Source organism: Phaseolus vulgaris, chromosome 2 (assembly GCF_051622355.1).
Source record: "Phaseolus vulgaris cultivar YP4 chromosome 2, ASM5162235v1, whole genome shotgun sequence".
NCBI lineage: Eukaryota > Viridiplantae > Streptophyta > Magnoliopsida > Fabales > Fabaceae > Phaseolus > Phaseolus vulgaris.
The window spans coordinates 8,439,267-8,451,987 of NC_143499.1; the positions used below are offsets into that span (position 1 = coordinate 8,439,267).

General features: G+C 30.8%; 1 protein-coding gene and 1 pseudogene across 1 annotated transcript; one reads left to right on the forward strand and one right to left on the reverse strand.

Moving 5' to 3' along the window:
- Window positions 1-1,551: 1,551 nt before the first annotated feature.
- Window positions 1,552-7,422, reverse strand: LOC137808992 (uncharacterized; annotated as a pseudogene).
- Window positions 7,423-10,373: 2,951 nt separating this feature from the next.
- LOC137810565 (ubiquitin-ribosomal protein eS31 fusion protein) lies at window positions 10,374-11,093 on the forward strand. Its single transcript, XM_068611909.2, has one exon. It carries the CDS (start codon window positions 10,470-10,472, stop codon window positions 10,935-10,937), a length of 468 nt encoding a protein of 155 aa, XP_068468010.1. The 5' UTR covers window positions 10,374-10,469; the 3' UTR covers window positions 10,938-11,093.
- The last annotated feature ends 1,628 nt before the right edge of the window (window positions 11,094-12,721 follow it).

Below are 12,721 nucleotides of genomic sequence, written 5' to 3' on the forward strand. Positions count from 1 at the left end.
AAAGGTGCTCCGATGCCAAAGTTAGATTCAGTTTTACAGGATATTAAAATGAATTCAACCACCCTTACCTCTCAGGATGACCCTCTATTTATACTACTCTTTTATTGGGCCCAGAAGTTATTTGGGCCTTTTCTTTTTGTATTAGACATTTACTACACATACCTACATATTTGGGCCCAGTTACATGGGCTTTTGCTTAATAATAATTTCCATTCTATTTTATTTCTTTCGTTATTTAGTTTACTTTCGGGTTGAGCTCTAGGTCGGCTTAGTACACCTTGCTTTCGGTCGGCTTAGTACACCTTGCTTTCGGTCGTCTTAGTACACCTTGCTTTCGGTCGGCTTAGTACACCTTGCTTTCGGTCGTCTTAGTACACCTTGCTTTCGGTCGTCTTAGTACACCTTGCTTTCGGTCCAATCTCTCGGCCCAGTACAGTTTAAATTATGCCTTATTTTGAAACGGTTTAAATTAGTGACCTACTAAACTTTAAAAGTCATGGATGACAAAGACACATGCCTTTCTCTGAATTGGTTAAGATTAGAAGGATAACTAAAATACAAAATATAAAATCATTGAGATGCATTACCATGAATATAATAAATCAATGAAATTATATATTTAGCACAAATAAAGTGTTCTCATATAAGGGTTGTGGTCTAGAGAACTATTGAGAGGATTCATTTTCTTCCTTCCTGTCGGTCGGTTGTATTGCTCTCCAATCTTTTCTGCTCGTTACTCACCTTTCTTTTGTAACCTGTGTCCTCAGTCTTCTCGTAAACATCGAACGAGGGGTACCTACAGAAGGCACTCGGATGCTCAAGTCAGCAAAATGGGTTTGACACTCGGTTGTCAGAGTATTGTAGATAATGACATACCTGTTTCTTGGAATGTGCGTTATTTATATTACATGTGGTGGGCTTTCCTTATTGGGTCAGGTTAAGGGGTTGGGTCGTGTTTAGGGCTGAATTACCTAACTCCTAATCACGGATTAGCTTTGCTGACCTTAATTGAGCATAATTGGGTTTGAGCTATCGGTCGGCTCGACGGACGTGTGCCTTAACTACATTCGGCTGGCCAACCGTTAGGATTCGAGACGTTATATCGGTCGTGCAACTCTCACCGGTACATAAAAAATAATTGGTCTGCAAAACAAAACTTCCCAACACAGGAAAAAATGGGGGATTTTAGACTTTTCTCATGTATTGTGGATCAGTCACATTAATAATAAATACGGTTCACAAAGAGAAACATGTTCTCTTGAACAAAAATTTCAATCGCTCATAAGTAGAAATGTTGTTTCTCCCTTGAATGAAGTCTATATCTGAATTATATACAAAATTCCCTCTAAATCAAACAAAATATTTGAAATTAATGAATTTCCAAAAAATATTTCCCAAGACAAAGACACAATTGTATGAGTGGCATCGACACACAATCAGAGTTAAAAACTCAGAGCAAAGTCACTTAAGTTGTATATGCTTCAAGCTCATAAACAAGCCAATATCATAAATGACTTTCCAAAATCATCTCACTCTCTTACAAATTCCAAGTTAAAAAGAATTATACTTGTATGCATTTTCCAAAAGAAAAGCATGAAAATTGTAGAATAGAAATGGGCTATTGGTCCCATTTTACCAATGATATCCTTGAAATTGTACTCCTTCGACAACATTTCAAATAAATTTGTACCTCTGCATATTATCTTTTAAATTATATTTTAGGATTTAAGTAATGAGATAATGTCACTCTATCATAATGGTTATAGGTTTCTGATAGTGGTTGTTTAACAATCAAATTAAAATGATTTCACTAAAGTTCGTCTTACACATTGTTAGGTCATCTAATACCAAAGAGATGATAATATAAATAAGGTCAAATGACCCTAAGTCATCTCCTAAAGAATCTAACAGTAAATTCAGTCAACCAATGTTTAAGACTTATTTGTAAATGATAACAAATAGAAATAACTGATGAGCATATATTTATTCACACTCAATAGCCTTAATCATAGATTATTGGACTATAATAATAAATAAATCCATTGTTTTAATTAATATTCTTATAATTGGGTTTATTTAGGCCTTATATATTATTATTGTTAATTTTGTGTTTTTAGGGTAAATGATCTGAAGCATCTACACTTGTGAATGGGCCAAATATGCAAAAGTTCAAGTTGCTTCTTTGAATCAAAACAGAAAACAAATCCTGAGAGGAAGAAAGAGAAAAAGCTACAAGATCCCAGAAACAGAATTAGAAGCAAAACTTCTGCAAAATAAAAAGAATTATGGAAAGTGGAAATTGTTTACAAAATCTAAACTGCAATATTTTCCCAAGATCCTTGGAGCAGAAAAGCCTATAAAAGGACACAAACATCAAGGAGAAAAGAGAGAGCTTCATAGGGTTTTCTTAGTTTATTTTCTTCTTAGTAATTCTTTTGTTTTGCCTTCGCATGGAAGGCTAAACCTTTTTGGTTGATTCCTTTGTAATTTTCCATTGAGTTCTGAGGTTTTGTTTAATAAAAGTTTCATTTTTCAATTCTTTATAGCAGTTGTTTTTATTGTCTAATCTTCTGGAAAACTAGTTTTTGTGAGAGGTTGTACTTGAACGCACGATTGAGAGTCTTCCTTATCTTAAACTTTGGTTTCTTAGTTAGTTCGCATTGTTCTAATTAATTTCTTGGGCGCATGATTCAAGAGAGAGGAGGTAAGCATTCCCATGGAGTATACGCATGGAACAAAGTGGGTATTGATTAAACTAGTAGACGTATGCTTTACTGATGAGTTTCAGTTGAATTAGATCGGCGCATGTTCAATCTGGTTTAGCTCTGTTGGAGGATTGAGAAAAGATTAATCTTTAGAGAACCTGTGAAGAATTCAATGGTAGAAGAACTTGGGATCAACCGTTTTTTATTTGCTATTTTAATCTCTTTTATATTTTTTGCACAACTATCTCAAACCCCCTTTTTATCTTTATTGTATTGTTAACTTTTATTGCTTGCAGATAGATTTTAAACCCTGATCAACTGATTTTACTATTGGATTCGTTAGGAGACGACTTGGGGACATTTGTCCACAATTATACTATCATCTCTCTAGTGTTAGACAAGTATACGCTAGAATCATATTAATTTGACAACAAAATGACAACTATCAATAACAATAAAGATAAAAAAAAAAGGTTGAGATTGTTATGCAAAAAAATTAGATAAACAATTATAAAACAGTAAAGGAAGCATATTGACTCTCAAGTTTATTCAACAATGAATTCATCACTAATTATTTTAAGATTTCCACTTTTTCAATTTTCACAAATGTTGAACTTAATCAAACAAGCATTAATAAAATTCAATATAATCTCATCAACAGAACAAATGTCTACTGATGTATTAAATATCTCACTCGTCTTCAAGCATTTACTCGTGAGATATTTATGTTCTATCTCTTGAATTGAGCAAACAAGAAATTTATTACAGTTAAGTAAACTAATCAAGAACTTCAATTAAAGAAAATAATTGAATTCTTAACAAGCATTTAAAAACAATTCCGCAACAAAAACCATGATTCAAAAAGATCAAATAATTAAGCATAAGTTGATACATTAAATTGAAGGATAAGACTTTATTGAGAACCCCAAAATTCATCGAGAAATCACAAAAGAATAAACCCAAAAAAAATTAGTGTCCCACACGAAGGCAAAACAAAAAAATTACAATGAAGAAAATAAGAAAATTATTATGTTGTATTTTTCAAACACATCTCGTTGTGAAAAATTCATGATTTATAGGTTTCTTTGCTCTAAGGATCACGAAATAATATTTCAGTTCAGATATTGTTCACAGTTTCTCAATTTTTGGATTTCCAAAATTCTTGAATTTTATTGTAGATTTTATTCTCTAATTATTCTACTCAAGATTTTGTTTTGTTGCTTTTATTCAAAGAAACAACTTGGACTTTTGCTTAATCAGTGGCATACTAATCAATGGCAGACGATTTCTTCAGACCGTCTATCGGGTCGTATAGTCTTCGTAATTTGCATAAGACTTTTTTTACACCTCCATCTTCATCACACTTTATGTTTTTGAGGTGTTTTCTTCAATTAATCCTGGACAAATGTGTCATTGGACCGTCTAGTCAAACCATCTAATATGAGAAATATTGGATCATCTATAATGAATAATTTAGACAAGATTAGCATAAATAATAATTTAGACTAAAACACCTAATTAGATTAATCCTGATTAAAATAATGAATTTATTCATGATTACAATCCAAGACAACTATGCTAATAAGCTTTCATCTAAGAAATGAAATCGTTGATTCAACGAAAGCAAAAGCTTCAATGCCAACCAACATTAGCCAACATGTCATTAGATTGGTGATCATGTGCATACCTTGTCTTACTACTCTCATACCTGTGAAATGAAGTCGTCCAACTCGTATCATCCTCGTGAAATTCAAATGAACATATATAACTTTTCAATGGGTAGTACATCAAACCACCTCAGGAGATTTATAGTGTGAGTGTTTGGTGTCTCATCCACATCATACATGATCAACAAGTCATCATCAGTAATACCAATTATTTTGAGAGGGTGATCCAGTGCTACACGCTGATACCCTTTGATGACTCTTTTACGACAAGTGTATCGCGTTAGAAGTAATAATTTGTCCCTAAAGACAGATATCGAACCCACAAGGAACAGTTGAAGTATCAAGTATAAGTTTCACTAAATAGAAAACAAAATCATAAAGTTTGTTGGGAGTTTGTTATAATGATTGCAAAAATTATAAAGAAAGCAAGTTAAAGAGTTTATTGGTTAAATTGGGAAAATTCGGATTGAGGTTCATCCTTCTTACTCTTTTGTATTTTGAAAAGCATAGTAATACTCTATCCTTTGATTGATGTTGATACCCATATAAAAGTCATTTATATCAATTTCTCGCATATAAATTTATTAAGATAGTCTTCTAAATATCAATTTTTCGCATGTTTATAAAAATTCTTTAGCATTACTATTAGATGCTGATAACAATTAACATTTCAAATATATTCATAGCATCAAATATGTTAAAGCATTATCATTTGGGTTAGAAACTTAGAGATATTTTCCAGTCAAATATAAGGATCTAAATCATGATAAACAAGCATTACAAATAAAATGACAATATCAATCATCAATCAAGAACAAACTATTATATTTAAATATCACATCAATACATAAGAGTTTGAATAGATTACTCCCAATCCCAAAAGTTACATTAGTCACTCATGTTGGCCATTACAAACATGGAAAGCAAGAAAAGAAGATCCAGGATGTTTCCCCTTGATGACTGCCTCCTTTAAAGTTTTCTATCACCTCCTATTCTCTCAATTGATGTGTAGGGTTGTGTCATATTTAACCTAGTTGGGCTTGGGCTCAGTGACTTCTCGCATGGACGTAATTGTGCTCGCCTGAGCGAGTTGGACAAAAACAGGCCCAACGTCATTGGAGTGATATCGCCTGGGCGTGACTGAGCTCGCTTGGGCGAGATCCTCTAGGTGCTTTTGGCTTGAGCGAGTTTGGGCGAGTGTTTGGAGCGTTCCAGTTTTCCCTTTTTTTTTCTTGTATATTCTTTTTTTGCCCTTTCATCTCCATTATTCCCTAAAATCCTGTAATTAACACAAATTTGGGAATAAATCGTTCTTATTCATATTAAAATCACAAAATATGTAAAAAGATGTAAATTCATAAATTAAGGATTATATTATAGTTATTTTATCCATAAATAACTGTATTTTAATATGCAGTATTACTTAAATGTGACACTTATCACGTTTCATAAACAACTGGGTTTTGTCATTTCTTAAACCTCCCACTAATGGTCCACTAAGTTAATTATGGCTCAATAAATTTGAATTGCTCTGTATTGCTTAGGAAAACCAGAGGCTTGGGAAATTCGATAAAAATAGAATTTGACTCAAGGAGAACCCAATCAATAGTGTAAAAGGTACAATTCTCTCCAACTTAAAGTTAGTCTTTCCAACTCAATACTAAAAAACACATCATAAACACGTATAAGATATTTTCCAAATTCCCAACTATGAAGTTTGCAAAGATTATCCATAGTGACATTTTTGTTGATTTTTACACACAAAAATGTGCAATTAATTTTGTTTATTATGAGGATGTGTAAAAAATTATTTACGAGTTTTGGTATGTCATGTCTCTTTAACATGACTTTGTTTCAAATAATTCGTGCTCGTGGCGCACGATTTAAATATGAAATTGAACATACACCAAATTTGGGTCATAGTATATCGACTTTGGTTAAAAAAATTTGAGACTGATATCGTGCATGGTTGACACGACTTTGATTGAAAAATTTATTAAGGTTAATTGAAGTTGTGTATGACTATAATGATTTCAATTGTTTTATTTTACACTAAAGTTGTGCAAGGAGGACACAACTCCAACTTTCTATTAATTTTTTCGTTGTCGCGAGCTGTAAATTGACATTTTTGGTTTTTATAGTTTTTTATTTTATTTATTTTTTTGGTTTTTGATTTTTTTGTTGCTTCCTTTAGGTTTTATAATTATTTTTGTTTACTTTATATACGTGACTAGTCAAACAATTTGGTGATGTTTGTTTGCATTTATGTGCCTTATTTACATAAGGTTGATTTTGTTAGCAATTAGATTAAATATTTTTCTCTCATAACACAATTAGAGAGATAAATCATTTTTTAGAAAATGCAAGCATAGCCACCTTTTTTTTTTCTCTTTGGTTGGTTCTACACATTCACTTACCATTTGCACCTTCCATGCATTTATATCATTGCTTTAGGTACCATTTTTGTGCATGTGGGGCCATTTTATTTTTCTTATGCTCTTGTTTGTTACCTTTTTATAAGTGTTATTGCATTTGAACATACCAATTTCGGTTTTTGCACCAACAATGTGAATTTGAAGTCATACGATAACCAATAAATTAATAGAAAGTTGAAGTTGTGTTACCCTTACACAACTTTAATGTAAAATAAAACAACTAAAATCACTATAGTTATGTACAACTTCAGTTAATTTATTTTACGTTGGAGTCATGCTACTCATGCACGACTTTAATTAATCTAAGGAAATTTAAATTAAAGTCGTGTACGACTTCTTCAAAACAAAGTCTACCCAAAGTTGTAATAAACGAAAACAAATTGAACCATTTTGATGAAAAAATTCACTTTCGTTATAGTGACGAGGGATGAAATTGGAAGGTTTTGGTGATTTTTCCCATAGTGGCCTCAAAGTAGTACAACTTTAATCCATGTATAATGAATCCAAAGATGTTCATTATGGCAATGACAAACATGAAATATGGGTTTTAACATCCAAACCACATAAAATGCAATGAATCCTTGACATGTTTGAAACTTTACTTGATTCTCGCATAATTAAGGAACAAACATATGAGAAATATAATAAAAAAATAAACTCGGATACCATTGTTGGGTACTACAGTAAAAACACACAAACTTACAAATAAACCGAAAGAACAACTGAAGTTGAGAAGTCCATCACGATGATGATGATGAAGTGACAATTCTACTTCTAGTGAGTACCATAAGACTTGTGGTCCAAGAACAATTTTACTCGTGCTCCACGGTAGATACCAAATATTCTTATCGAAAAGAGCATTGGTCTCCCGAGGTGGAAGAAGGGAGTTTGCCTTGCAAACTGACTTATAACTTCAAGAAATGATCACCAAGTTTGTTGAAGACGATGATAGGAGATCCCCCTGCAACAAATTCTCTAACACTTAAGTCACTAAAATATAGGGAATTACAAGTATATAAGTGAGTACTCCTGATTTGAGTTCATTTTAGGATTGTTCATTTTATGGTGTGACATTTTACTTAGATTGAGATTTTAAGCAAGAATATGGTGAGAACTTCAAGAAGATCCCCACTGGACACAAACTTAACCAAGTGGTTAAGTAAGTGTGAATGTTCACTTCATAATAGCAAAAGGAGAAGACAATTATGTGGTGAACATGATGCTAGAAGGTGCGAAATTAAAGAACAAGAACAATAAACCAAATAGAATTGTCGAATGGAAACAAGGAAAACCAAACAAGAACATGATATAAAGAGTAAAAATGGAATGACAAAGGAATAATAGATGAAGGAAGGAGAAAACTTATGTGATGACACGCCACTTGAAGTGTGATTGGCCTCCAAGATAAGTGATGATAGCCGCCACTTGAGAGCTCTCAATACTCACAAGATAAGACCTAAATGCTAAGAGGAATTCAAACCTCACTAACACCTCACACAATTTGTGTAGAATAACTCTTCTTCTATTAATTTCAACTTGTCAAATACACTAGGTAGGCCTCCTATTTATAGGTGAAGGAGCCTTGGGGAACAAGTTAAATGGGTAGGATGAGAAAAATGAAAAAAATGGGCAGTCTTAGGGTTTGACTAAGTCAAACCCGCAACCTAGGTTTGTCCTTCTATAAACTATGTCAAAATGCATTTTAAAAGGGTTAGAAACAAGCTAAAATGCTACCTACACCCCCTATTATGCTAAAAGTACCTTATTCTAGCCTATATTTGCTATTTGGACCCCCAAAGTGAGGCCAAATTATTTACAACATATGCTAATTATTAAAAAGACCAGCAGGAAGAACTTTAAATGCTTTGGTCTTTGTCAATTTCTCCCTCTGATAAAGTCTTCGCTTGCATGTTGAGATGACTTCTCATAATATGAATGTAGCTTGACTTGCATCAACTCCTTATGAAATTTATTTGTATTTATTTTTCTTGAAATTAGGCTGAAATATTCAAAATATATTTTTAAAAAAAAAGATATGATTAATTATTAAATATTTTTCCTTCCAATTGTAAAGTTATATAAGTACATCTAATTTAATTGAATTACATCCAATTTAATTTGACTACACCCAATTTGATTAGATTTTATATTATTATAAGTATCTTCGAATATTTTGAATATATATATATATATATATTTATTTATTTATTTTAGCACAACTAAACTTTATATTTAGCCTATTCATTTAATGTATTATTAAAACTAGTTTAATTAACAATAAATAAATAATAAGTATAAAATTAAAAACTAAAATATATTACTAATTTTAAAAAGTAAGAAAACTAGAATCAACTTTTTTTTAAAATGAAAACTGTTATTTTAATTAAAGGGGTTGAGATTAAATTTTAACTTAGGAAACACTTCACACATTAAGCCTGTGTCTGCTTCTTTCGAGTGTGTGTTGTTCATATAGATGGAAAAACACAAATGAAGATAGTTTTTTTTTTCTGATGATTTGAAAAGATATGAGACGATGGAAATGCGAGAGGATGGTTTCACAACATTAACCTTGCTTTATTTCACTATGCATACTTGATCCTCATTGATTAATGTTGGCCTCATAATCGATTAACCCCTTATTAATTTACTTGTATTGTAATTGAAAATGGAATGGTGTGTTGAATTCATTTGTGTCAATTGTTGATATGGACTAAAAGTCTTGATTCATATTATTTTTATTCTATAAATAAATTAAAGAAAAGTGTTGCAAGACTGTAATGGGAAGCCATGATTGATTAGAGTGTTGGTGGAAATCCATTATGGACTTTTTAAGGACCTCTTTAAAATGAAATATGCATATGGAAAGAGTTAAAATTGTATTGATATGAAATTATATTATATTATAGTAGGAAATAAATTATATTTGGTAAATATAGATTTATGTTGATATTAAATAATTTTTTCATGTAATTAGAAAAATATTAAGTTTTATATTTGTTAATAAAAAATTTATATCAAAATTATTTTTTTTGGCTGATTTGTTTATGTGTTAAATGCGGATTAATATTGATATGAAATAATGTATGTATGTAATTAGAAAAGTATGAAATCTTATATTTGTTAATAGAATTTTTAGATTAAAAAAATTGACATAGTTTTTTTTTTATATTTGTTAAATGCGGATTTACATAGATGTGAAATTATATGAAATATTTTTTATGTAATTAGAAAATTATTAAATATTATATTTATTGTCTAGATAAATATAAGACATAATTAAAAAAAAATTAAAAAGAGAATGAATAAAAAGAATCAAACTTACATATAAGTAGATAATTGTCATAAATGACCGTTATATTTTTCTATCATATTAGTAATTGGTATAATGTCAATTGTAATCTACACAACAACAAGTTCTGAATATAATTGAACCATATATAGTAAGTTGTGATCTTTCTAAAGAAATAGCTTTGGAAGTAAAAGAACAAAAGGGGAGTGAAAATGTAAATAACAACAGGAGATGAAAAACTTAACATTAGCGGGCCGGGTTCAGCAAAATTTGGGCCGATGAACAGCCCAACAGAAGAGCCCTATAAATTCTCCACAGCTTCCCTTTTCTCTTTCCTGAGCACAAACCCTGGAAACCCTAGCCACCAGCAGCGATGCAGATATTCGTGAAAACCCTTACGGGGAAAACCATCACCCTTGAGGTGGAGTCTTCGGACACCATCGACAATGTCAAGGCCAAGATCCAGGACAAGGAGGGCATCCCGCCGGATCAGCAGCGTCTCATATTCGCCGGAAAGCAGCTCGAGGACGGCCGCACCCTCGCCGACTACAACATCCAGAAGGAGTCCACCCTCCACCTTGTCCTCCGTCTCCGTGGTGGTGCCAAGAAGCGCAAGAAGAAGACCTACACCAAGCCTAAGAAGATCAAGCACAAGCACAAGAAGGTGAAGCTCGCCATCTTGCAGTTCTACAAGGTTGATGACTCCGGCAAGGTGCAGAGGCTCCGCAAGGAGTGCCCCAACGCTGAGTGCGGCGCCGGAACGTTCATGGCCAACCACTTCGATCGCCACTATTGCGGCAAGTGTGGCCTGACCTATGTTTATCAGAAGGCCGGTGCCTAATTCCTAATTGTTTAAGTTATTAGTATATAAATTTGGGAATGTTCTGTTCGTTTAATACTGTTTTGATAAAACTTCTATGGATACTCTTTATTCTCTCTTTATTCTCTCCAATGTGTTGTTATTTTTGTTAGAATGAAATTTAGAATTTGGTTTTGAGATTTTGTGTTGCTTTGGATTTTTTAATTGATGCCATGCTAATTTTGTGAATGTTCCCGGGCGCTACATTAGTGTTTTTTGTTGTAAGTGTTTTCTGATACTCGCAATTTTGTTCTATTTATTTATTTTGAGGTTAATTGATTATGTTCAATTGTGTGTTAATCGGAATTAAGCTGTTATTTGCGTTGAAAATATAGTTTGTAGACAATCATGTTTTGTTTTTTCATTCCCATTGGTTGATTGGAAACTTGAGAATCATGTTTTGGGTGTCGAAGGTGTTTGCTTGCTTTTAGGGCAGAATTTCTTCGTTATTTTTTAAATTCTTGGTTGATTCCTGGTAAATTACGTTTTTTTAATATAGTGTAAACAAATTGAGTTGATCTGTAATGACAAGGCAACTATGAATTATATACCTGAATCACCTGTTTAAAAATTCAAGTCTGGCTATGGTTAAGTACTTTGATTTTGGCTTTGTTATTTTCGGGTTTTTTCCCAGTGTGATTTTTTTACGAATTTTCCAAAATGGGCCTTCTGAATACTAAAATCATCAACCACAAGGCTTTTAAAAAAAAACTAAAATCGTCAACCACAACTAGGCTTTTTAAAAAAACAAATTCGTCTAAGTGATACACAATTTCAAATCTTAAAATAATGTATAAAATTAAAAAAAATAAAATGATTAAACATATAGGTTTTCTATATTTCATATAGATCGAATATGAAATATATGTTTTCAATTTTTTAATATATAATAATTTTAAACATACAATTTTAATACTTAAAATAAAAAATAATTAAAAATAATAGGAAATTAGACAAGTTTTAATACCATTTACACTTTTATTTTTATTTTCCTATCTAGTATTCTTTTGTTTTTATTTTCTTATCTAGCACCCTTTTATTTTTTATTTCCCTATCTAGCATCATTTCAAAAATAAATAAAATAATAATAAATTATTTATTTTTTGATAATTTTAATTTTGAATGTATTAAAAAGTAAATATTTTTAATGTTAAAAATATAATTAATGAATAAAGAAATGAATTTTTAAAAATAAAATAAAATAAATTTAAAATTTTAATTTAAATTTTTTTTTAAGAATGAAGAAAATAAAAAATTAAACTCTACACTAACATAAAAGTTGAATCTATAAACATAAATTATTATTTATTTTTATTATTATTGATTATGTAATCATGTTAATTTTAAGTAAAAAATACATGAAATAATTACAAAAAATCAAAGTCAATTAGTATTACTTAATAGTGGATACACAAGTAATATTGAAGTGTCTATACTAAATGCAAAATCATAAAAAGATAACTAATGCAAATGCTTAAAAATGAGAAGCAAAAAATGAAAAAAAAAACAAGTCTAGAAAATAAAAAGAACAACAATAAAAAAAAATGGTAGAAAAATAATAATAACTAAAAATATAAAAGATATAAAATAAAGACAAAACAAATTAAGATAAAGATAAAAAATATAAAAATAAATTCAAATAAGATAAATATAAGAGATATAAGGCGATACTAAATAAGTGTAGGTTGATCATAAAAATGAAAATAAATGAAAGATGATAATTCATTTAATATTTTCTTCAATGGTAATGTTGTGACATATTCTTT